General features: G+C 37.0%; 1 protein-coding gene across 1 annotated transcript in view; it reads left to right on the top strand.

The window, feature by feature from the left end:
• The window catches only part of VPS13B (vacuolar protein sorting 13 homolog B (yeast)), a 387771-nt gene that overhangs the window by 351960 nt on the left and 11691 nt on the right, over positions 1–24120 (top strand). Inside the window, exons 23-24 of the mRNA XM_006900014.1 lie at positions 4078–4298; positions 13521–13724. Of these exons, the coding sequence (XP_006900076.1) occupies positions 4078–4298; positions 13521–13724 (425 nt within the window). The remainder of the gene's footprint in view (positions 1–4077; positions 4299–13520; positions 13725–24120) is intronic.

The raw sequence follows: 24120 nt of genomic DNA, 5'->3' as shown, positions 1-24120 counted from the left end.
GCCTAGATCCCCGATCCAGTTTGATCCATAAAAATGGTCCTCAGTCTCTTTGTATTTAATGGGAATTGTAGGTCTTGTTTCTGTTTTCTGCAAATACATGCACAGTTTTGCCATAAGGGCCCAGGAATAGATGGTATACCAGTTGATATATTTCCGCTAACAGATGCTGCCCTAGGTGTGTTCACCAAGTTATGTCGAGAAATCTGGAGGACAACCACTTGGCTAACTGACTGGAAGAAATCTCTATTTGTTCTCATTCTAAAGTAAGGAGATCTAACAGTGTGGACATTACCAAACAATATCATTGATACCGTATGCAAACAAGATTCTACTGAAGATTATCCAAAAATGACTAGAACAGCACATCAAGAGAGAACTGCCAGAAGTGCAGGCTGGGTTTATTAGGGGTCTTGATACTAGGGATATTGTAGCTAATGTTAGATGGATATTGGATGAAAACAAGGAGTACCAGAGGAATGTCTATTATCTGTGTTTTATTGATTATGCAAAGGCGTTTGACTGTGTGGATCATGACAAACTGTGGCTGACTCTGAGAAGAATGGGAATCCCAGAACGCTTGATGTGCTGATGTGAAACTTATACTTGGACCAGGAGACAGTCATCAGAACAATGCAAGGAAACACTCATGGTTCAGAATTGAGAAGGGTGTACGCCAGGGATGTGTCCTATCTCCATACCTTTTCAACCTATATGCAGAACAGATTATCCAGGAAACTGGGCTGTTTGAGGAGAAGTGTGGTGTCAGGATTGGTGGAAGATCCATCAACAATCTGTGTTATGCAGATGACACAACCCTACGTGCTGAAACTGTAGAGGACCTGAAGCACTTGCTGCAGAAGGGCAAGGACTGCAGCTTCAGTATGGATTGAGGCTCAGTATTAAGAAGACAGAGATTCTCACCACTGGGCCAATTGGCAACATCAGGATGGATGGTAAAGAGATTGAGATTGTTAACATGTTGCTGCACACTTTTAAATTGATGACCGTGCTTAGAAACTTTTTTTTAATGTATTGCTGTCATTTGCGACAGTGTGTTAATAGCTTTAGTTTGCTTGGCTCCACAGTCAACACTCTTGGCACCAGCAGCCAGGAAATTAAGAAACACTTTGCAATGGGAAGGTCTGTTGTTAGGGATCTCACCAAAGTACTGAAGAGCAGTTGTGTCATTCTAGAGACTAAGGTGCACATGATATAGGCCATGGTCTTTGCAATCATTTGCAATGTTTCAGAGAGCTCGACAGACTAGGGAAGATAGAAGAGAATTGATGCCTTTAAGCTGTGGTGTTGTAGAAGAGTATTGAATATATTATGAACTGCTAAGAAAACTAACCACTGGGCCAATTGGCAGCATCAGCATGGATGGTGAGGAGATTGAGATAGTTAACAGTTTTAATTTACTTGGCTCCACAATCAACACTCTTGGTAACAGCAGCCAGGAAATCCAGAGACAAATTGCATTGGGAATGTCGGCTGTGAGGGAACTCTCAAGAGTACTGAAGAGTAACGATGTCAGGCTGGAGACTAAGGTGCGCCTGATCCAGGCTATAGTCTTTGCAATTATGTGCTATGCATCAGAGAGTTGGACAGTGAATAGGGCTGATAAAAAGAGGATTGGTGCCTTTGAGCTGTGGTGCTGGAAAAGAGTGTTGAATATACCATGGACTGCTAGGAGAACAAACAGGTTTGTCCTGGAGAGGGTGAAGCCAGAGTGTTCCCTGGAGTCAAGGATTCTGAAGCTTCGTCTGACATATTTTGGGCATGTTGTAAGGAGGGACTGTTCCTTGGAAAGGGACATCATGTTTGGCAGAGTGGAGGAGAAGCGAAGGAGAGGAAGACCTTTGGTGAGATGGATCGATTCTGTGACTGGAGCGGTGGGAATAAGTGCATTTGAGATGGCTAGGTTGGCACAGGATAGAACAGCATTTAGAGCTCTTGTACATAGGGTCGCTATGAGTTGCAAGTGACTCGATGGCACATAACAACAACAACAAGAAAACTAACAGGTTCAACCTAGAGAAGGTTAAACCACACTGCTCTTTGGAGGCAAGCATTCTGAAGGTTCGTATGACATACTTTGGATATGTTGCAAGGAGAGACCAGTCCTTGGAGAAAGACATCCTTCATGGCAGGGTGAAGGGACAGTGCAGGAGAGGAAGTACCCTCTATTAGGTGAATTGATTCAGTAACTGGGGTAATTGGGGTGGGTGTGTCTGAGACAGGTTGGCACAGGATAGAGCAGGGTTTAGGGCTATTTTACGTAGGGTCACTGTGAGTCGCAGGCAACGCAATGGCACATAAGAAACAACAACAACAGTTTGTTAAAGAGGTGGTCTTTTCCACCATTTAAAACATTTCATCTTTTTGTCAAAGGTCAGCTATCCATATCAGGTATCTTTGTTCCTTACATATCCGACTCACTCTTTCGCCTAGACTATAACTTTATGGTACTGATATTACTGAAAAACCGTCTTTTGAGGCCCTATGTTGTAGAAAATCATGATGATCAGAACTCGGATTTTCCTTCACCCTGACCTTTTCTTCTAAGAACTTTCCCCCGAATAGAACTTATTACTTAAAACTCCTTCAGTTAAAACTTGGGTCCGTTTCTTGTACTAGTTATTTCAGCAGTGAATATTTTTGTTTCTATATTTAAAAAATATCTTTTGCAAACTTGCAGTTACTGATCTTTTGCTTTAATTATTATGATTACTTTATACATGCAGTTCATTCCACTTTTCCTAGTACAAAATAGTCCTTTGTTCCAAATACAGAATTTTGGTTTCAAAGCAGATAAAATTATCAGTGCATCATCTTTATTTTGATTTCTTCTTGCCTTTTCAGCTATTCCCCTCTGTCAGGAAAATTTGTTTAAGCTTTATCTTCTTTTTGGTTCCTTAGTATCTTGAAAACACCCATTACTTAAATTAATAGCACTTAGAATGAATGAACTCTTTATCTTAATTGTCTTTAAATCCATTTAAGTGCTAAATGGTTGAAAGAAACAGTATCAGTAATTTTAGTTCATTCTTATTTGTACAATTCCATATATTTTTTTCTGTAAAGCATTACTCTCATATTAAGTAACAAAATTCTATTTGCTGCAATAATTTCTATTTAATGTAAATGTCTGCCTGAATCATAGGTCAGCTCTCCATATCAGCTATCTTTGTTCTTATACTATTTTATTGAGACTATCACTTTAAAGAATACTGACAATTATTTTGCCAAGGCTATACAAATGGATTTTTTAAAAAACTTCTTTGTGTGTATTTGTATGTCGTTAATTATTCTTGGGAAGTTAATGATTAATTGTATTTTTCTTTTCCTAATGGGTATTTGGAAAATTCCTCATTAATTTTCAGTCCACTCTTGTGTAATTTACTGTCTCTGAATATCCAGTGGAGGGTCGGCTGTGGGCTGATTTTGACTAGAAAGCTCACAACAACACTAGGTAACTCTGGGAGTTTAAGACTTAGAGTATGGTATATCCAATTTCAGGTCATTGGTCTGTTGCCAGAGAACAAGCTGGATCATACAAATCTAAAATAGTAGTAAAGTAGTAAAGTCTGTTGCAAATTTAAATGCAAAATTTTCCTCTGATATGACCACCAGTTACCACTTTTGGATTCAGTAATGTTTCAGTGTGTATGTGTAGTAGGTGGTTACATTTTCCATACATGCAACCTAAAATACTTCCAGTGTATTTTAAGATGAATTTGGCAGATCCTTTTATTTGTAAATAGCGTGAAACTTTGTGTAGGTTTTAAAATAATTTTAGAATTAGTTACAGATGATTTCAAATTTTTCATTCTTTCTTGAGGGTAAAATATTTTCAGTTTCAAAACAGGCAATGTACCACAGTGCTGACCACATATTATTATGCACTTACATTGTTTCCAGTCAAGCCACTAGACTGATTCTCTTACTCAAGTGTCAGTTTCTTGCTTTTTATAATACAGTATTAAATATTAGACAATGGACAACTTACTCTCAGGTAACAATTAACTATTTTTTTGTGTGTGTGTCCTTTCCAAATCCCTTCCACTCAATCATCAGGTGATTCTTTTCCTTGGACCATAAACTTGCATCATTTCAGCATTTATACCCTTCTTGGAAAACAAGTAACCCTCTGCCTAGTGGAACCTATGGGTTGTACCTCTACTCTAGCTGTAACATCTCAGAAACTGCTTGCTACAGGACCTGACATGAGACATTCATTCGTCGTTTGTCTGCATGTTGACCTAGAGTCACTGGAGATAAAGTGTTCAAACCCTCAGGTTGGTATATATGATTTATAAAAGTAAACTTAAAATAGTACAATTAAAGAATAGTTGTTTTCCATTTGTTTAATGTTTCCTATTCTATGAATTGTCCTGAGTTTTTAGACTGGTCATCTAGATCAGGGTGGAATGGAATTAAGGATTTCTATGAAGCTATCTCAGGTTTTAGAACTTAAAACTCGTCTCAAAATATTATAGTGGCAGAATAAAAACATCTTTTGGCTGAAGGAATGAAATCAAGTATACATGTAGTTTTTAAACATTGAAGAACCACTTTATTGCCAGGCTAGAAAAGTCTTTTTAAACAGTTAAATTGAATTTTGAGTCAAATTATTACTCAGAACCTTTTTAATACAATATGTGTGAAATATGAAACCGAAAAATAAAAGAATGATGCAGTTTATTGCTATTAAAAATACACAATTTTTAAATAAAAAGTCATCAGGGTATAGGTTCAAACTTGTTATATTCTACAGTCTCACTTTAATATCAATTCAGATTGCCTCTGTTTGCACACACTGTTAATTCCTTTTAATTTAATATTTGCTTGACTGGCTCAGGATAGGGTCAGCTTCAGATCTGTTGTACACATAGTGTCAATATGAGTTGCAGGCGACTCAGTGGCACATAACAGCAACAACAACAACAGGAGGTAAAGTTTACTATATGTTCTTCATTAACAAAGTTACATGTTTCTTAAGATACTATTTTTTAAAAGATCCTTTTTGGAATAGTGTTTGATCACATGGATCAACATTGATAGAGCTGTGTTCACTTTACTGTTAATGGTCAGAAGATTATGGCATATCCATACATAGCTGCTGTCAATCCTAATAGTATTAATACTACTAATAAATACTGTTTAACCATAAAAAGGTCTAAACTGGATAAATGCAGGGAGCCCTGTTGATGTAGTCCATAGAGTTGTGCTGCTAACCCAGAGTTCTGTGCTTCGCTGATGGTTTGAATCCAGCCACTCCAAAGGAGAAAGATAGGCATTCTCCTTCAGTGTGACTTATAGCTTTAGACATCTACTGGACAGACAGCCATGAGTTGGTTCAGATTGGACAACAATGAAAGAAAGATATGGATAAATTCAGCATCATAGATAAATATCATAATTGTTACAAGTAGTGAAATATATGAGGTGAAAAAGTCCTGTTATGTGGGTTTAGAACAGGAAAGCTGCTAATAACGTGATAGAAAAACGAAGCAGTTGTTATGGAGAGCCAGGTAGGAATAAGATATGAAAATATTGGAGTAAGAGGGACATGTTACAAAAGAATATGAGGAAATGTTAGAGGATGATAGAAATGTTCATTTTATTGGTTATATTTAGTAGTAGTTCTATATAAAGGCTTGTGTGATGGACAGGCCCCCTCGTAAATGACGCTTTCTACCAGAGTCCACATGGTATGGGTAGTTCTACTTACACATTTCATAGATATTTATTTATAGATACTTCTACTTTCAATAAATTGATACCTTTATGATTTTGCTTTGAAATTTAAATTCTTTTCTTTCACTTTGAAAATACTCTGTAGTCTTTAATTTGGGTAATATCTAATTAAATGTAATATTGTGGCTCAAAACTAGAGTACTGCTGCCTCCTCACTAGATACCCATTTTGTTTGGAAACAAATGTCACAGCTGATGTTAAGTGTAAACCAGTTCTCAGCAATGACATGGAGTAGGGAGGGCCTGTGTTTGAACTGATACTTCTTTTTTGTGTCTACTAGTCTGTTTTTCCCTGTTGTACTTTGTTTTATTACCTGGCTTCCCAGAAAGTAAGGATTTTTTTTTACCCCCTTTAGTGTGACTGGAGTACAAAATTTCATTAGGACTTAATGAACTCTAGTAGTAAATAATATTGGGTTGAATTTTAATTAAAGTTGATTGCAAGGTTGAAGGAAATTTGAAGTATTTGTGAAAATACTTTATAAATGCTAAAATATTTTATGAATATAATTTGGTTGTTTTAGGTGATGATATTATATATAAACTGTTAGCTCCTTTATAAAAATTTGTTGAATGTTACCAGAATTCCTGAAGGGATATTAAGCCATAGAATAAATATAACACTTCAGTGAATCCATGTTTACCAAAAATTTGTTGTGAAGTTCATTGTTCTTAGTAATCCTGTGTACCAGATTAACCCATATTTCAGTGATGAAGTATGAGACTCCAAATAAACCCCTTTCTTGAATGTGGTTGCTTTCGCTTGTATTTTGAGGCCCCTTTGGTTCTATCAAAACCCTAAAAGTGTTCCACGTGAATCTAACAAACACTGAGTTCTGAACTCAAATTAGATGCCAAGAGGAAAAGATAATAAGACAAACACAAACACATAAATGTGTGTACTAATCATAGTTCAACTGTTAAGGGCTATAGATTAAAGAGAAAAATCTTTAAAGCAGCAAGCAGGGTCTGGAGGGGTGGGGAAGGACAAAGGACAATTTCAAACAGAGGAACAAAGATTTGACTGGTGGTTTACTTCTCATAAGACACTATGTAGGCCAAAAGAGCAACATCTTTTAATTGCAGAATTTTTTTTTTTAAATTTTCTTTTACTTTTCAAAGCAAGGAGTGAACTTGGGGGGCGGAGGGGTGGGCAGGGAGTAAAGTGCAACAATGAATGGATGGAAATCCAAAATCACTGTAAATTCTCATTAAAATTAATAAAATAAAATTTTAAAAAGAAGGAAAACAAAAGAACCAAATCCGAACGACTTTACAATCCCACATTCTGTGTCAAGCAAAAATAATTTTGAAGAGTAAGGACTCAATAAAGATATTTGTTAAAAAAATTGACAAGAACGCTCATTACCAGTAGAATTGAACTATAGTAAATTCTAAAATATTACTTCATGTTGTGTGAGATGATATATTAAAAGAATGTAGGTGGCATGGGAATGACTAAGAGTAACCTCTGTTATCTCCACAAAGAGAAACTGTCCCATCAACAACATCCACATTCAAACACCAGTTTCAGTAGAGTCAGACATGATTGCCACACTCCATCCTTCCTCTCCTAATTCCAATACCATCATACTGCACTACTGCAGGGTGTGAAATTCATTGCAAGAACTACGCAGACTTCAGAGAACTCTACTTAAAGTTCTGAGATTTATTGGGGAAGATAACAGATTTCAATTCAAGATGGTAGAAGGGCAAAATTCCTCAGTCAGGACAGCTTTTAAGCATGTTCAAACTTCCTCTGATCTTAGCTTCATGGCTTTATGCCAATATAACTGAGCTCTTTTAGTCCTGCCAATGATAACATCTTCCCCAAGTCCTCCAGCAAGTTTGAGTAAAGACCCCTATTCTGGCTTCTTGAGTCCACAGTTTCAAGTCAACTGTGTTTTCTGTTCACTGTGGCTGTTTGTCCAGGGCTGACTTGCACAGGAATCTCTGGCTTGAACGATGCACTCTGTATTCTCTACATCTCCTTCCTTGCTGGTACTGCAATTCTCATCTTTTCTTTCAAACCTGCTCAATATAAACCCAGTGGCTTTGGGGAAAACCAATCATGTCATGAGTCACTGACTGACTTGCATATTCTAACCTAGCCAAATCTTCGAAAGAATTGCCAAAATTCAAGCTGGATTTAGAAGAGGCTATGGCACCAAGGATATCATTACTGATCTCAAATGGATCTTGGATGAAACCAGAGAATACCAGCCTTCAATTTGGATTATATATCAACATCAAGGAAACAAACATTCTAACCACTGAGCCAATAGGCAACATTATGATAGATGGACAAAAAGACTGAAACGGAAAATGACTTTATCTTATTTGAATCTAAAGTTACCACTCTTTGTATCAGCAATCAGGAGATCAGGAGATGTATTGCACTGGGAAGTCTGTAGTTAAGGATCTCTCCAAATTGTTGAGGAGCAATGATATTAGTTTGAGGATGAAAGTGTGCCTGATTCAGGCCATCATCTTTTCAATCAGTCACTTGCTATGAAACTGACAGTTGTATAGTGAGTAAGTACGGACAGAAGAATTGGTGCCTTCGACCTGTAGTGTTGGAAAAGGGTACTGATTAATCCAGGAACTGCCAATAGAATAAGTCTCTTGGATGTGGTGCAGTATTGGTGCAGCTTTGTCTCGCATACTTTGGGCATGTTGCTAGGAAAGGCTATTCCTTTTGGAGAGACATCATGCTTGGAAAGATGGAAGGTCAGAGAGAGGAAGACCCTCAACAAGACGGTTTTAAGAATGTCAGAGATTGTGCAGATGACACAGAATGAAACTGGTTTCAGATCACTTGATGGCACATAGCAACAACAACAAAAGTATTTGTCCCTATTTGTTGTTTGGCTTGCACTATATAAAAACCAAATTCCAAAGAGTCTGTTCTGACTCATGATGAATATTCGATGGGTTTCTGAGGTTGTCAATCTTTACAAGATAAACTGAATATCTCTCAGGAGCAGCTAGTGGACCTGAACCACAGATCTTTTGGTTAGCAGTCCAATATATAACATTTTAGGCCGCCAGCACTCAGATTCTTCATTTTTTTTCCCTTTTAATCCATTAATCTAAGTTATATGTCATAAGAGAAAAGGCATATAGTTTAGTAGTTCTTGCCCCTTTATTTTTTGTGCCATAAATTTGCTTTTGAGAATCTGATAAAATCTCTAAGCCCTTTTCCTAGAAAAAATTCAGATATGCATTATATTTTCCATCTACTGTCAGAAAATTTATTGATTTCTGAAAGAAACCAGTGTGTAATTTTCTTACTATGTTTTGTGGAAATAATTCCTGCTTAAGTAAGTTTTTCTGTTTATCCATTAGATCAGAATAAAAAAATTGCCAATCTTTATATAACTCTACCGAATTTGGTTCCTTTTTGATCAGATAGAAAGCTTTCAAGTAGTGTATATTCCTTAACATGTCGAGTAGCCCTTAGGTATGTGTGCACCCAAAGCCAGTTTATGGTCGTGTCTAAAATGCTTGTTTGCCATTCAGTTCTGTCACTCACTCACTCGTATCTTGCGTTGGAACAAACTCAACAGCTGATCCTCTAGCAGGTTTTCAGAAGCTGTAAATTACATGGTAGGAGACTACCTGTCATTCTCCTGCAGAGCAGCTGGGGAATTCCAGCCATTCCCCTTCGAGTTGGCAGTGCAGTGTCCTACCCACTAAGCTACCAGGATTTTGTCAGCTCTATTGTTGTTGTTAGATGCCATCAAGTTGACCAGGACTCAGAGCAACACTATGGACGGCAATCCAAAGGTCCTGCCCTGCGCCATCCTCACCGTCCCTGATAGACTCGAGCCCGTTGCTCTAGCACTGTGTCAGTCCACCCTGCTGACAGTCTTCCTTACTTAGCTTATCCACCCTTCATCCTGAGAAGCCCCTGCCATTCACAGATGTCAAATTCTGTCTTTAACCTCATTGAGAATTCAAAAACTTTGTTTTCTTTGAGTGATTTCTATTAACCCTTCCTTCTTTTTATGAAATTTCCTCACTTCTCTCTCATGGCTTCAAGATCCTCATTTTTCAGACACTAAATTTTATGTTCATCTCAAAATTAAATAAGCTTCCTGAGGGTTTATTTTTTTATTTTTAATATAACACCAGAGTTTTCCCTTACATTAAAAAAAAGTGTATTCTATAGACAGTAACATAAAGCTATCTTTAGATTCTTTGATTTAAGTGTATGGTTAAGAGCAAAAGACAGCATAGGTTCAATGCTCTGACCCAGTTATTCATGATTTTTTTTTTTGTTCTAAATTCAATTTTTCCCCTAAATAACAAGATTTGTCCTGACTATATATGAACCTGTTTTTCATTTAGGCAATAGTGATTTGTATAATTTTTTATTTCTCTAAGCTTCTGTTTCCTCATCTGTTAAACTAAGAGAGATTGCATGTCTTAAAGAATAAAAAAACCCAAACACCGCAACCAAAAAATACCAATAACAAAAAACACAGCACATCTAAACTTGTTATAATTGACTTGGCTCCAATTTATGGAAACCCTTTTTGAGTCAGAACAGAGTTTCCAGAATTTTTAAGATGTATGTCTCTATGCTTTTCTTAGAGTCCACCTCTAGGTGGACATAAGCCACTAGCCTTTCAATTACCAGCTTAGTGCTTAGCCTTTTTTACTAGTTAAAGATTAGTTCATACAAATCAGTTGTGAAGTTTAAAGGATATATACGTAGAAAGTATCTGATACAGTACCTGGAATGTGGTAAGTACTTTTAAAAACTGAGCCATTTTGATTTTACTCCTTAATACAAAAATAGGCTGGGAAAGTGTAATGCTTTGAATGATAATTTTAGGGAAGGGACAAATGACACCTTTGAAATGGAATTTAATGATTAGTAACAACTTCGTGTGAAGTAAAAGAGCCTTTTTTACTCTGTATTTTCTATTTACCACTGACCATTGAGTTTCATTGGTGAAATCTCATTTCTCCTTTATTTCCACTCACATTGGCTATTTATGCTTTATCTTCCTTTTTGCCTTGACAATTACTCTTTCACCAAGTCAAGCTCCTGAAAGCTATAAATTGAGTACTTCCTCTTTAACTGAGTCATTGTTGTGTACAGTTGGTTCTATTTCAACTCCATTAACTGCAGGCTAGAGTTTGCTCCCTTGGGTTTCTCAAGGTAGAATGTTTACAAGAGCAGATCCCCAGTTCTTTAGCTGAAGCATCACTTTTTCAGTTAGCAGCCAGACTGTTAGCATATGTCCTGCCAGTACTCCTTAGGAAGTGTATTAAAAAGCAGAGACCCCCCCCCCCAACCCCTCAGGAGCATTGTCTTCCCGGCAATCTCAAGTCATACTGCCCTCCCATCCGAGTTTCCAAAGCTGTAATTCTTAACTAGAGAAGACTGCCCCTCCTTTTCCGGTTCAGCATCTAGCAGATTCCCTCTTTGTTGGAGAAATTATGTCTAGAGATGGGACAAAAAGAGGGTATTTAGCTCTTTTGATCATTTCTTAATCATCTTTTGTACTTACTGCTCTCTAGTTATTCTTGTGCCTTTGTTGTTATTGTTAGGTGCCATCAGGTAAGACTCATAGTGAACAACAGATCTGAATCCTGTCCTATTCTGTGCCATCCTCATGGATTCTGATGAACCTGGCCCATTGTTGCAGTCCCTATGTCCGTCCATCTTGTTGGGCATCTTCATCTTTATCGCTGACCCTCCATCTTTTCAAGCATGATGTCCCCTAACCAAATCCTTTTTGTGTTTTAGCATATAATGCCTTGAAACTTCCTCAGTCTCTTTAATCCAGGTAAATATCTTTTCTGGCTGGCTGTAGTTTTGGTGGTTTGCTATTTAAAAATAAAAATATGTTTAAAGTTCCTGGCCTTATTTTGCTTGGTCCATTAAATGTATGATGTACTTACTGAAGTAAAAATAACTATTAAATAGTGAAAGTGAAAGAAATTTAGAAATAGAATAACTTCTCTAAAGTAAACAAACTATGTTTTTAGCTGTGCTAGGAATCTGCTAATGTAATGACTAGTGAGCTTTGGTGTCATAACCTCTCGTGAGTTGTGCTGCTAACCCCACAGCCATACGTGCCTGACAATTCAGATCCACCAGCGACTCCAAGGAGAGAAGATGGGTAGTCTCCTCCCATGGGATTTACAGCCTCAGAAATTAGTTTGGACTTGATGACAGGAAGAAAGAAAGAAATGTGTGTTGAGTAGGAGCTCACATGGTATAGCCATAGTGAGCATCACTGTTAATCCAAAAGCTTTCTTTCCTGGTGGATTGAACCCACCAGAGGCTCTGCAGAAGAAGTATGGGCAGTCTCCTCCTGTTTTGATCTACTGCCTTGGAAATCTGATGCAGGACCCATTATAAGCCTGCACTAGTTTTTATTAGTGTAATGGCTTATTTTAACCCACTAGCCACTCTTTAAGAGGAAAGTGAGGCAGTCTTCTCCTCTTAAGATTTGCAGCCTTAGAAATCTGATGATAGAACGTTTGGTTTGAGCTGATTGTCTTGGTTTATACTTTTTTACATGTTATCTAATGAAAAAACTGCAAATTTGTTTTTTAAAATTTAGTTTTCAGGAAACAAAGTTGTTTCTTTTTAGGGAGGAACTTCTAATTAAGAACAGTAGAGGATTTGAACAAGTTTATTTCTAAGAAACTTTTCATAAAACTTCTGAATATTATTCTTTAACAAAAAGAGCTATAACCTAAGATTGAGACTTCACACAAAAAGCAGGGGGAAAACTGTACATACAAGTACTGTTTTATATCAAATAAGGATTGACAACAGTGGGGTTTTTTGCATCTGTTCTGCCCACATAAGAAGCCAGTTTCATCATCTGGATGTATCCTGGGGCTGAAACATCTTATAAATATGAGAATTTCTTTCTTTTTTTTTTAATGGCAAGTAGAATATGGTGTCCAGCTGTGGATTTGCTTATAAATTGTGTTTGCATTTTTTTTCCTCTGGGCTTGCTTTACACAGTATATGGCAATATGTTGTCATACAAATTCCATGATTAATGCTTATTTATGAAATCTTATATAAATATCTTAGAACTTCGTCAAACAGTCTGCAAGTTAAACAGCCTCCTCCTCCCACCACCTAACCCCAAATACTAGAGTGACATGTCCCAGAGGAATAGTAGGTTAGATAGTTTATGTTCTTTATCTATAGAAAAGCCTCCTAAGCACCATTTCCCTGTTCTATTCTGTATTGTTTGCCTTTCTTAGTTTTCTTTGTTGTGCTAGAATAAATGGAGTCTCAGATTTATTCGTCAGAAGAGTAGGAATGCTTCCAGTGTTTAAAAAAAGATAAATAAGAATAGTGATTTCCTATATAACCAATTGTATTTACCTATATAATTGAATTCTACTTTTGATCCTATCCTGTATTTAAAAGATGCTTTTTGGTATTCTGTTACTCATATTTAAGGTATCTCTGACCCATAATAAGTTGTGTTGGTATTCGCATAATTCACAGAAATACCAGATTGCTCATAAAATATAATGGAAAATATGGAGCAGATTTGAAATGTGAATAAATTACTATATATTTCAAACTTGAATTTTGATAAAATACTTAAAATTTTGAATGTGCTTCTTATTTCCCCTCTGTATTTCTCAGAATAATTTTTGTCCATATAATATTCTTATTTGTTTCTCTGGACTTGTTTTAATTTTCTGATATTTAGTATCAAATAATAGATGAAAGATTTGTTTCCCTCTTTGTTTCTCTCTGTTCAGGTCCAGCTTTTGTATGAGTTAACTGATACCATGAATAAGGTCTGGAGTAAGATTCAGAAGAGAGGCAATCTGAGTTTGTCCTCAGTCTGTCCAGAGACGGTCGTAGGGGCTGTCCCAAGCTCTCCAGTGAGAAGCAGTGTAGGCACCGTGCCTCCTGACACTAGCACATGCAGCCCATCTGCTGATGTTGGAACTACTACTGAGGTAAGTGTTCCTGAAAAATTCTCTTACCAAATGGAGGGTGATTTGAAATACAGAGAGTTCCATTTCATGGCTGAGAAGGAAGATGACCTCACCTCTGTGGAAATGGAAATGTATAGATTCAGAAGGCTTTTGAGGAGCTGTGGTAGCAGTGGCTGCATATTGTTATCCTTTTTAAGTCCAAGCATTTTATCATCTTTAGTTTGTAATAGGGTGGAGAGGGAGTCCTGGTGATACAGTCAGATAGGCACTGGGCTGCTAACCAAAAGGTCAGTGGTCTAAAACCAACCAACTGCTCCTCAGGAGAAAGATGATGCAGTTGTGTACTATCAAGTCAGAGGTGACTCAGTGCTGACCCTCCAGTGGGTTTGCTGAGGCTATAAATTGCCTTGAGAGGAGATTGTCCATCTTTTTTTTGACGGAGCAGCTGATAGATTTGCACCACATGCTTTTGGGTTGTCAGTGCAATTCCTAACTTTAGCAGCCCTATAACAGCAGTTCTGCTGTGTCCTGTAGGATTATTATGAGCCAGAATTAATAGCAGTTAGAAGGTTTTTGTTTAATGGTTATGATAGTGGAAACTATGAAATGGGCAAAAACTGACATAGTAAGGGTATGTTTCCTCAAAGCATGGCAGCATAGAAGGTAATTGGGCAAACAGCCTTTCCCTGGACCTCCTTGCCTGGGTTATGTTGAAGCAGGATGTTATTGCTATCCTCTGCGTTATTAGTGTCCCACCAGTTCCCTCTCTGCCCTCATCCCATCCTCCCATCATAAAAACCTTCCTCTACCAATTCTCAGTTCCCTAACCTTAGCTGAAATGATAGTACCTCTTTTATTTTATTTTTAATTGTGATTTGAGTGAAAGTTTACAAATATACTGATTTTCACTTAATCATCCATACATATTTTATTATATGACATTAAATACAGTGCCCACAATGTAATCACCCTTTCCCACTTTTCCTGTAATTCTATTAGTCCTTCTGCTCTACTACCTCTTTGTTTTCAGGGTTTCATCCTTGTTTATATTCTACTATTTTGATCTTATCTAGTAGGATATTCTAAGGAATGAATGGCTCCCTGCTCTTATAGACCCCTGAACTGTCCTACTGGTAGTTGAACTTTATTACTCACCTAAAAACCCTATGAATTGTTTGGCTGATAGTAGGATGAGGGGGGAGTTTTTCCTTATGTCCAAATGATAACTAAAGGCCGTAGTCTTGAGGGTTCCACCGTTCTATTGGACAGTAAGCCTGTTTTTTTTAAAGTTTTTTTTTATGACAATGCTGCTTTTATTGAATGGATGTACCATAAGTCTGGTCTGCTAATTAGTAACAAAGGTACCAGGTGTTTTGAATGAGGGAAAAGACGTCAACAGTCATGTCAGGATAACGGGATGTCCACAGGAGTGGAAATTGACTGTTCATGGCTTCCATTTGCCATTGAGACCAGTCCAATATGCTTTATAGGTTTTTCAGATTTTTCTCTTAAATTCCTGTAATTGTTGATACTGATTCTTCAGTTCTATCTGAAGACACCTTCTGTTCATGGTTTATTATTTTTTGAGGTTTGTTACTTTGTTGTTGTTGGTTTGTTTTTGTGAACTTTTTTGGTGAGACTCTCTGATGCTTGTCTTGTGTAACTGTTCAGAAGAAACAGTTTTATATTTGCTTTTGTGAAAGTCTGAGGACTTTCAAGAAATCTAGAACAACGCATTTGCAATGGTACAGCTCACCATAGAAAATAGTGTCTTAACACTAACCAATAGAAACATGAAATAGAAAATATCTTTTACACTAACCAATATGAGAAAAAATGTTTTGGGTTTTTGTGAATGCTTTTATTAGAACCTTACTCTTACCTCTCATTGCCCTGGGATCTTGGAATATCATGACACTTTTCCAACCTTGTAAAGTGTAATGTCTAGTGTCTCCAAACTCTAAGCTTTATGGATCTAAATTCATGAGCTCCCCAGTTTAGACATTGGGCCATGTCTTTTGTCTCTGCATTATGTTAAAACATCAGTACTAATCTGATGACTTACCTGGTTTTGACATTTTTTAAAATGGGTACTCTCCTCCCTTGTGATTTAAAGCCACTGAAAGCCGTTGGCACTGACCAGCTCTGAGTCAGTTCCATTTCCATGGCAATGAGCAGAGAGCTGATCCTGCCGTAGTGGTTCCTGTTTCTGACACCTGAAGATTGACTTTTTCCCCAGATTTGGTGACTGTGTAGTCAGTGTTCAGGCAGGAAAATGTTGGCATTCTCAATAGGAGAAAGAGATCTGGTAGTGTTTATAAGGCCTTGGACTACAAACCAAGAGGTCAATGGTTTGAACTCACTAGCTGCTTTTCAAGAGAAAAATAGAAGAAATCTTCTGTAAAAATTTACAGCCTCGGGAAAAGAATGAGAAGGTTCTATTCTGCCCCTCAGGGTTGTTGTGTGTTTTTGGTTTGGTTTGTTTTTTTTTTTCGTGTGTGTGTGTGATATGAAATTAGTTTTGTGATTTGAAATTCATTTTGTTTTGTCTCACTGGGAGTATTTACTAGGACAAAGATGTGGACTAGACTGTGAAACTATAAGAAAAAGTGTAATAACCTGGGCTGGAACATTGGTGTGCCATTGCTACCAATATGTTTAAATTCACTCACTCACTCACTCCCTCCCTCCCTCCCTCCCTCCCTCCCTCACTCACTCACCACTGTTAGTCAGAACCAACTCATAGCTGATCCTCCATTAGGTTTCAGAAGCTGTAAATCATGTGGGAGGACATTACCCGTCTTTGTTCTCAGCAGCCACGTGTGGATTTGAACTGCCAGAGAGCCTTTGAGTTAGCAGAGAAACACCATACTGAGCCGATCACATGAAGGGAAAGGTTTTCATACCAGGAATAAATATTCTGATCTCATTTTTCTCCCTGTCTTCCATCTCCTGCTAGTGCTTTTCGTTGACTGGACCCAACTAGAAGCCAGAGGCCATGGAAATTAATATATTGATATTTTCCATATAGGTTAGGAAGAGTCTAGGAGGTTGAAAGTAGAAAGTAGATCTAGTAGACTGAAAAAGAAATAGAGAACACTTATTTCTCAAAATTAATTTTTACTGTTTCTTATTCCAAATTTTATGTGTGGTTTTTTTAAATAAAATTTTTATATTATACTTGTTTACTTACAAACTTTGTATACATTGTGTTTTGTTCTTTTTTTTTTCACAGTGGATCTTTCTAATTTCCAATACATAACTAGGTTTCTTTTTAGTTTTTAAACATTTTACACTGTACAAAAATTTTACACGTACAAAATTTTACACGTACAAAATTCGTATACATTGTTTTTAGTATAAATGGAAATTTCCGCTTAATCAGCCATGTTATATAATGTCTTTGTATCTTTAAGATTTCATCAATGAGTTTTAAAAACTTATTTCCATTTTTTTGTTTCTGTCACTATGCTTTATACATATTAGATGTTCTATACATATGATTCATTTTTTTTCTCTATATTTTATTAATTTTCATAAACATTTACAGAGATTTTGGGTTTCCATTCATTCATTGTTGCACTATTCTCTCTACCCTCCTCCCAGTTTGTTCTTGTCCAAATGCCACAGTGCTTGTCAAAGCCAGTTCTGATTAATCTTCTTTGTCAGTGTGTCCTTTGCCATTCCCTATCACTCCTCCCTGAGAGAGACTTCACCCTGAGTCATAAGGAAAAGGGGATGGCGTATTCTCTTAGCTACTTCCTGCTGAAAAGGGACGCTGTGGGTTTCAGGGTGAAGATCTTCTCTCACTACTCTAAAGGGCCCCTTTGGCAGTAGGAAACACATAGACTATTATGGAGATTGATTTTGGAATTTAGATGCACTCTTATTGATTGTGCTTGGCCGTACATGTTCATATCCTTGAAGATGTATCATGGGGGTGTTGCAAATAAATTTACTGTGAAAAATATGTGACTTGTACCTAACCATTTTAAAAGTTTTATAATTTTAAAAAACACTTTTCATTTTTGTTTACTCTCTTGAGATATTTTGATGACTGATTTGGTATTGAAAACAAACACAAATAAGGAATGAAATGGAGAAGAAAATAAATCCAAGAATTTTTAAGGATAATTTATTCAGTAATGATTTTGTAACCCAGAGGAGCACGTTTCTGTCATCTGTTTTCCCCCCATTTCTGTCACCATAATGTGATTAGCTCAGTATTCAAATGAATGGTCTAGAATTATAGTAACATTTACTATCACCTCTAAATACTTTGAAGAATATTTCTAAATTTTGGCAAAGAATGAGTGTACCATGGGGTGGGGGAAAATGAGGAGGGAGGGAATTAGAGTAATGTGTTTAGTTTCCTTAGTAACTTTTCAAACAGAAAAATAGGAAATAATTTATTTTCTCCAAGGTGTAATATTTTTTCTCCTGAAGGATACTAGCTAAATTCTGTTTACAACTTACATCAGCTTCCTCTTACTTTAATATAATATTTTTACAGAACTTGACAAGTTAACAAAGATCTTTCTCTTAATTTCATTGAATGTTAATGGTATTATTGCAAAAAATTGTAAGGGTAAGCAGTTATATCTTTATCCTCATTTTATGTCTAGAATATTGAAATACAGTGATAGAAGTTAGTGTTATACCAAGTAGGACCTGGACCAAGTATTCATAATTTTCATAATGTTCTAAGTTGATGACATGTATGAGGGATACTTTGGAATTTGATAACGATTTTATCTATAACTAATTTTCATTTTCTTGCTTCATTTAAGTTCACACTATTTAACTCCTGTGCTCTAGTTCCATCATCTGTAAAAATCGGTGTAATAATAATACCAATTAATACCAAGAGTGTTAGTACTTTTATTGTTGTTGTTATGTCCCATTATGTCACCTGTGACTCATAGAGGCCCTATGTACAGCAGCTCTATCCTAAGCCAACACACCAACCTCCATTATCCCAATCACTGAGTCAGTCCATCTCATTGAGGGCCTTCCCCTCCTGTGCCATCTTTCCACCCTCTCAACCATAATGACCCTCTCCAAGGACTGGTCCCTCCTTGCAACATGATCAGAGTATGTCCAGCGAAGCTTCAGAATCCTTGCCTCCAGGGAACAGCCTCTTTTAACCTTTTCCAGGATGAGCCTGTTTATTCTCTTATAGTACTTATATTATGTAAGTGAATTTATGTATAGTTTTTCAATATACATGCTTCACTCCTATACAATTATTGAACTATCCCTGTTCCATTTGCTTCACGCATGTATTCACACATACATGTGCTGAATCCTGTACTTCTCATCTACATACTAACTTATGTCTCACAATTGACCTCTATGTTTTATATCAGTTTTCATTGTCTCTCTGATTATTCCTATGGCATAAACATACTTTAAAGAATCACTCCTTAATCATCCATACTCCTGTGCGTCATTTTTTCACATCTTTTTAGCATTGCTCTTTGAAATGATGGCTATCCACGTTTCCCCAACTCCCATCCCTCCAGTTCTCGAATCCAGTCTCCTTCTTCCACTATCACCACTGAAACAATACTTGATCATCAGTAAACTTAGTTTTGCCACTTTCAGTGATCAATTCCTAGATCTCATTTTACCCAGACTCTCTACAATATCTGAAATGAATCATTGTCTTATTCTTAGCAAACTTTATTTTATTGGCTACCAGTGTTCTTTTGCATTATTTACTATTCTTCTGTAGTTTGATTTGCTGGTTCTTCTATCCTTCTCAGCTTCTATACATTGTTTTTGGTTTTTTTATTCTAAACTCTATTTTTATACCTCTCATCTATAGGTTATTGTTTTTAAGTGCCGTCTAGTAGTAGACAACTCATAGTGACCCTATGAACGAAAGACCTGAATGCTTTTATAACTTTTATTGTTTTTCCAAGTTCATGGAGTTTCCAGAGGCAAGACATTTTGGAAGTGGATGCCACTCCTGCTTCCAAGCTTGTTTTAATTGGGGAGCTCCACCAAACACTGTCCACCAGGGGTAACCATTATCACATTTGACTCATCAGTGTCACAGTACAGTGTTTAGCATCACAGTAACCACGTGTTACCACTGTACAGCAAATGGACAGACCACTTAGAAGAATGTTTGACCAAAAACAATTAAAACCAGGCCTGAGGGCTGCGGATTAAAATTACCCACCTTTGGCTTTGGTAGCATAACTTTCTATCCACTAGGCCAAAAGAGTTCTATGTTGTTGTTGGTTGTTAAGTGCCATCAAGTTGTAGATAACTCATAACGACCCTGTGAATGAAAGAACTGTACATTTTTATAACTTTCATTGTTTTTCTAAGTTTATAGAGCTTCCAGAGGCAAACTATTTGAGAAGTGGATGCCGTTCCTGCTTCCAAGCTTCTTTTAATTGGGGAGCTCCACCAAACACTGTCCATCATGGGCCACTATTACTGCATTTAACACATCAGTGTCACGCTGTTCAGTATCACAGCAATCATGAGTTACCTCTGTATAGCAAATGGACTGACCAGTGCTATACCACTTAGAGGAATGTTTGACAAAAAAAAAGTTACAGTGGTCCTTGGGCCCAAATGCCTTTTTAAAATAGGAGACCAAATACAATCAACTCACAGCCAATGGCTAGTAACCATTGCAGTCAAAGTATCATCAGAACCAGAAATCAAACCTCTATAGAGTCAAGCTGCTTCAGAATACTCCACACCTGGTTTCCTATCTATAGGTTAGAGTATATGCAGTCACTGATACTCAACTGTTTCATTTGTCTTGACCTAATGCATACATTCACCTCTACGTGATCTCATCCATTTCTATGGTTTTACAAATATCTGTTACACTGATGACTTCCACATTTCTATCCCTCTTGCAGACATATTTCTCAAGATCACATACCTCAAAGGTAACCTGTAGGATCCCTGACCTCTTCAATAGAATATTTAATAGACCTAATAAAACTGACTGTCCAAAAGAGAACTTTTCTTTCTTCTTCTGTACTTCCCCTACACCTGCACCATCTCCATTCTTCTTCATCTTTATTTCTGATGCATGTAAATTTGCTTTTATTTTAAGTTTGTCTATTGTATTAGAGTCCAGAGTAGGCACTCCCACATTTGGTACTGAAGGAACATTTAATAGGAGATATTCACAAGGAAGAGAATCATAGGATAAAGTGCAGAACCCAGAAGATAAAGCTGATAAGATTGGGGTGGTATTACTACCAATAGCTTTTTAAAAATGGAAAGGCCAAGTTTTCAGAACAGGAATAAGTATTTTTACTTCCTTTTATTCCCCCTCTTCCATCACCTGATAGTGTTTTTCACTGTGTGAACACAAACTGAATTCACTTTCATCCACTCATTTATTTAAATCAAATGTTGATTGCTTTCACTTTAAACATTTTTCATTTGTGTGAAAGTTTATGAATAATAAAGGTTTTATTCATTCAGTAATTCATACACATTTTGTTTTATAGCATTTTTCAGTGATGACTATAATATCTGATCAGTCCCTTTTTAATGTATTGCTTTGTCCTCTACCCAGTTTATCTGGATTTTTTTTATAATTTCCCTTTATTCTCTTCTCTGTTAGTCAGTCAACAATAATTTGATGTGTTAAACTTTTTCATAGTAATGCTCTTACACCATACTTGACCTTTTGTGACTGATTATGACACTCAGCATAATATCCTTTATATTAATCCATGTTGTAAAGTGTTTCATAAATTCTTTATCATACTCTTTAAAGTTACATAACACTCCATTATTTGAGTTGTACTATAGTGTCTTTAGCCATGCATCTGTTGACGAACACTTCTCTTTGCTATTGTTAATAATGTTGCAGAAGACGTGGGCTTGTGCCACAACTCTATTTCTTCGGGATGCATACTGAACAGTGTGATTACTTGATCAAATGATATTTCTGTTCACATTATTTTATGGAAGTGCCAAGCCGTTTTCTATAGCGATTGCACCACATTCCATTCCTACCAGCCATGTACTAATGTCTCCATACCCTTGTGTTGTTCGGTATATTGTCAGACTTTACTGTTATTGCCAGGATGACATCATAACTCATTTTTATTTGCTCATTTTGATTAGGTGTATCTCTGTAATGGTGAATGATATTGAGCATTTTTTTCATGTGCCTTTCAGCAAATCAAAAGGTTTCTCCAAAAGAGTAAGAAGAAAACCTACAGACTAGGAAAAAATATTTGGCAATGACATATCTGACAAAGGACACATCTATAAAGTTTATAGACGGCTGCAACATCTCAGCAGAAAAAGACAACCCCTTTTTAAAATGGGCAGAAGACATAAGAAAACATTTTTTCTAAGAAAACATTTTGCTTTATGTCAGTATTTCATATTTAGACATTGACTTTTGTGTAGAGAGGTGTATCATAGACATTTTTATTTGCATTTTCTTAAATACTTATAAAGCTGAGTACCTTTCCTCCACATTTATTGTCCATTTAGAGCTCTTTGGTTGTGGAATATTTATATCACTAACTGGAAAAAGAGCAAGGGCCACCTGGGGAAAAACATGTCTGATCTTTACTAACTTCTCAAAGGTGCAGTGTTGCCATCAGCAGCATCAACAACACACAATTTCCATGAGGTTAAATATTTTCCTCATACTCCCATACCTCTTTCTCCTCATCTTAACACCAGTCTCAGTTTTAATGGATCCAAAATGTGATGTGATAGCTCACAGATTATTCAACCATGTTGTTATTGTTACTTTCTATTGAGTCGCCAGACTAATAGCAATCCTGTGTACATAACAACTCTGAACTATGGTCCATCCTGAGCCAACCTGTTGTCTCTGGCACTCCTACTCCCATTACCCCAGTCACTGAGTCAACCCATCTTACCCATGGTCTTCCTCTCTTGTGCTGTCTCTCCACTTCTCAAACACGATATCCCTCTCCAGGGACTGGTCTTTCCTAGCAACATGCCCAAAGTATGTCAGAAAGAGCTTCAGAATCCTTGCTTTCAAGGAATAGCCTAGTTTCACTATCATCAGGATGGACCTGTTTGTTCTCCTGGATATCTATGGTGTATTCAGTACTCTTCTTCAGAACCATATTTCAAGGACATCAATTCTCCCTCTATCATCCCTAGTCATTTTCCAGCTTTCTGATGTTTAGTATGTAATTGTGAAAATCATGGCCTGGATCAGATGCACCTTAGTCTCCAGACTGTCATCATTGCTCTTTAAACTCTGGAGAAGTCCCTGACAGCCGACTTTCCCAATACAATTAATTCTTTGATTTCCTGGCTGCTGGTACCATGAGTACTGATGGTGGAGCCAAGCAAATTGAAGCAGTTAACAGTCTCTTCACCGTCTATCATGATGCCACCATTCAGCCCAGTAGTGAGATTCTTTGTTTTCTTGATGTTGAGCTTCAATCTATATTAAAGGCTGCTGCAGCCCTTGGTCTTCTGCAGCAAGTGCTTCAGGTCCTCCTCAGTTTCTGCAAGCAGGATTATGTCATCTGCATAACACAGGTTGTTGATGAATTTTCCTCCAGCCCTGAAGCCACATTCCTCCTCAGAGAGCCCAGCGTCTCAGATGATCTGTTCCACACATGGATTGAAAAGGTTGTAATCCAGATGAGTTAGGAAAGCTTTTGAAATTTGCTCACAAGTTCCTTAGCTTGGAGTCTCATGGCTTTAGGCCAGTGTTACAAAGTTCTTGGTGTTGCCAAGATTATCTTCCCACTAGTTCTCCAACAAACTTGAGCAATGGCTCTCAGTGCTGGTTTCATGGTGTAGCAGTCCTAAGGTGCCATCTCCTTCAGGTCTCTGGTGCTCTGTCGCATGTTCTCCACTGTGGCTGCTATAGCTGTTGGTCCTGTTGATCTTTTGCTTATCCTTTTCCTGGTGATGAGGATTTGCATCTTTGCTGTCTGGATATATCCTTCCTTCTGCTTCTGGGTTGTTCAGTTTAATGATGAGACTAGCCAATCCCCTTGTTGATTGGTGAGAGTACCCAATCCTCTTAATTGGTAGATTGCCATTCCCCTTGTGGATAGTCTAACATGCAGTATTCATATGTTCCCAGCCATCTACATGGCATAGTCAAATTATGGCTAGGAAAGCCATACTGAAAACTAAACTTCATACTAACCCTTTTTAAAAAAGAAAAAACAACATAACAAACAACAAACCTTTTTTATTTGCAATAATTTTTAAATATATTTTTCATAAAAACCATTTGGCACACGTGTTATAGATAAGATCTTCTAATCTGTGATTGCTCTTTGTTTTATGGTGACTTTAATTGAGTAGCAATCTAAATTGTATCAGTTTTCCCCTTACATTTAGTATTTTGTTGTTTTGGACCTTTATATTCTATACACAGATCATTTTATACATTAATTTTTTAAATATT

This window comes from Elephantulus edwardii, unplaced genomic scaffold, assembly GCF_000299155.1.
Source record: "Elephantulus edwardii isolate Elephantulus edwardi_28Jun2011 unplaced genomic scaffold, EleEdw1.0 scaffold00270, whole genome shotgun sequence".
Taxonomy (NCBI): domain Eukaryota; kingdom Metazoa; phylum Chordata; class Mammalia; order Macroscelidea; family Macroscelididae; genus Elephantulus; species Elephantulus edwardii.
This window is presented reverse-complemented; position numbering and strand designations above follow the sequence as displayed.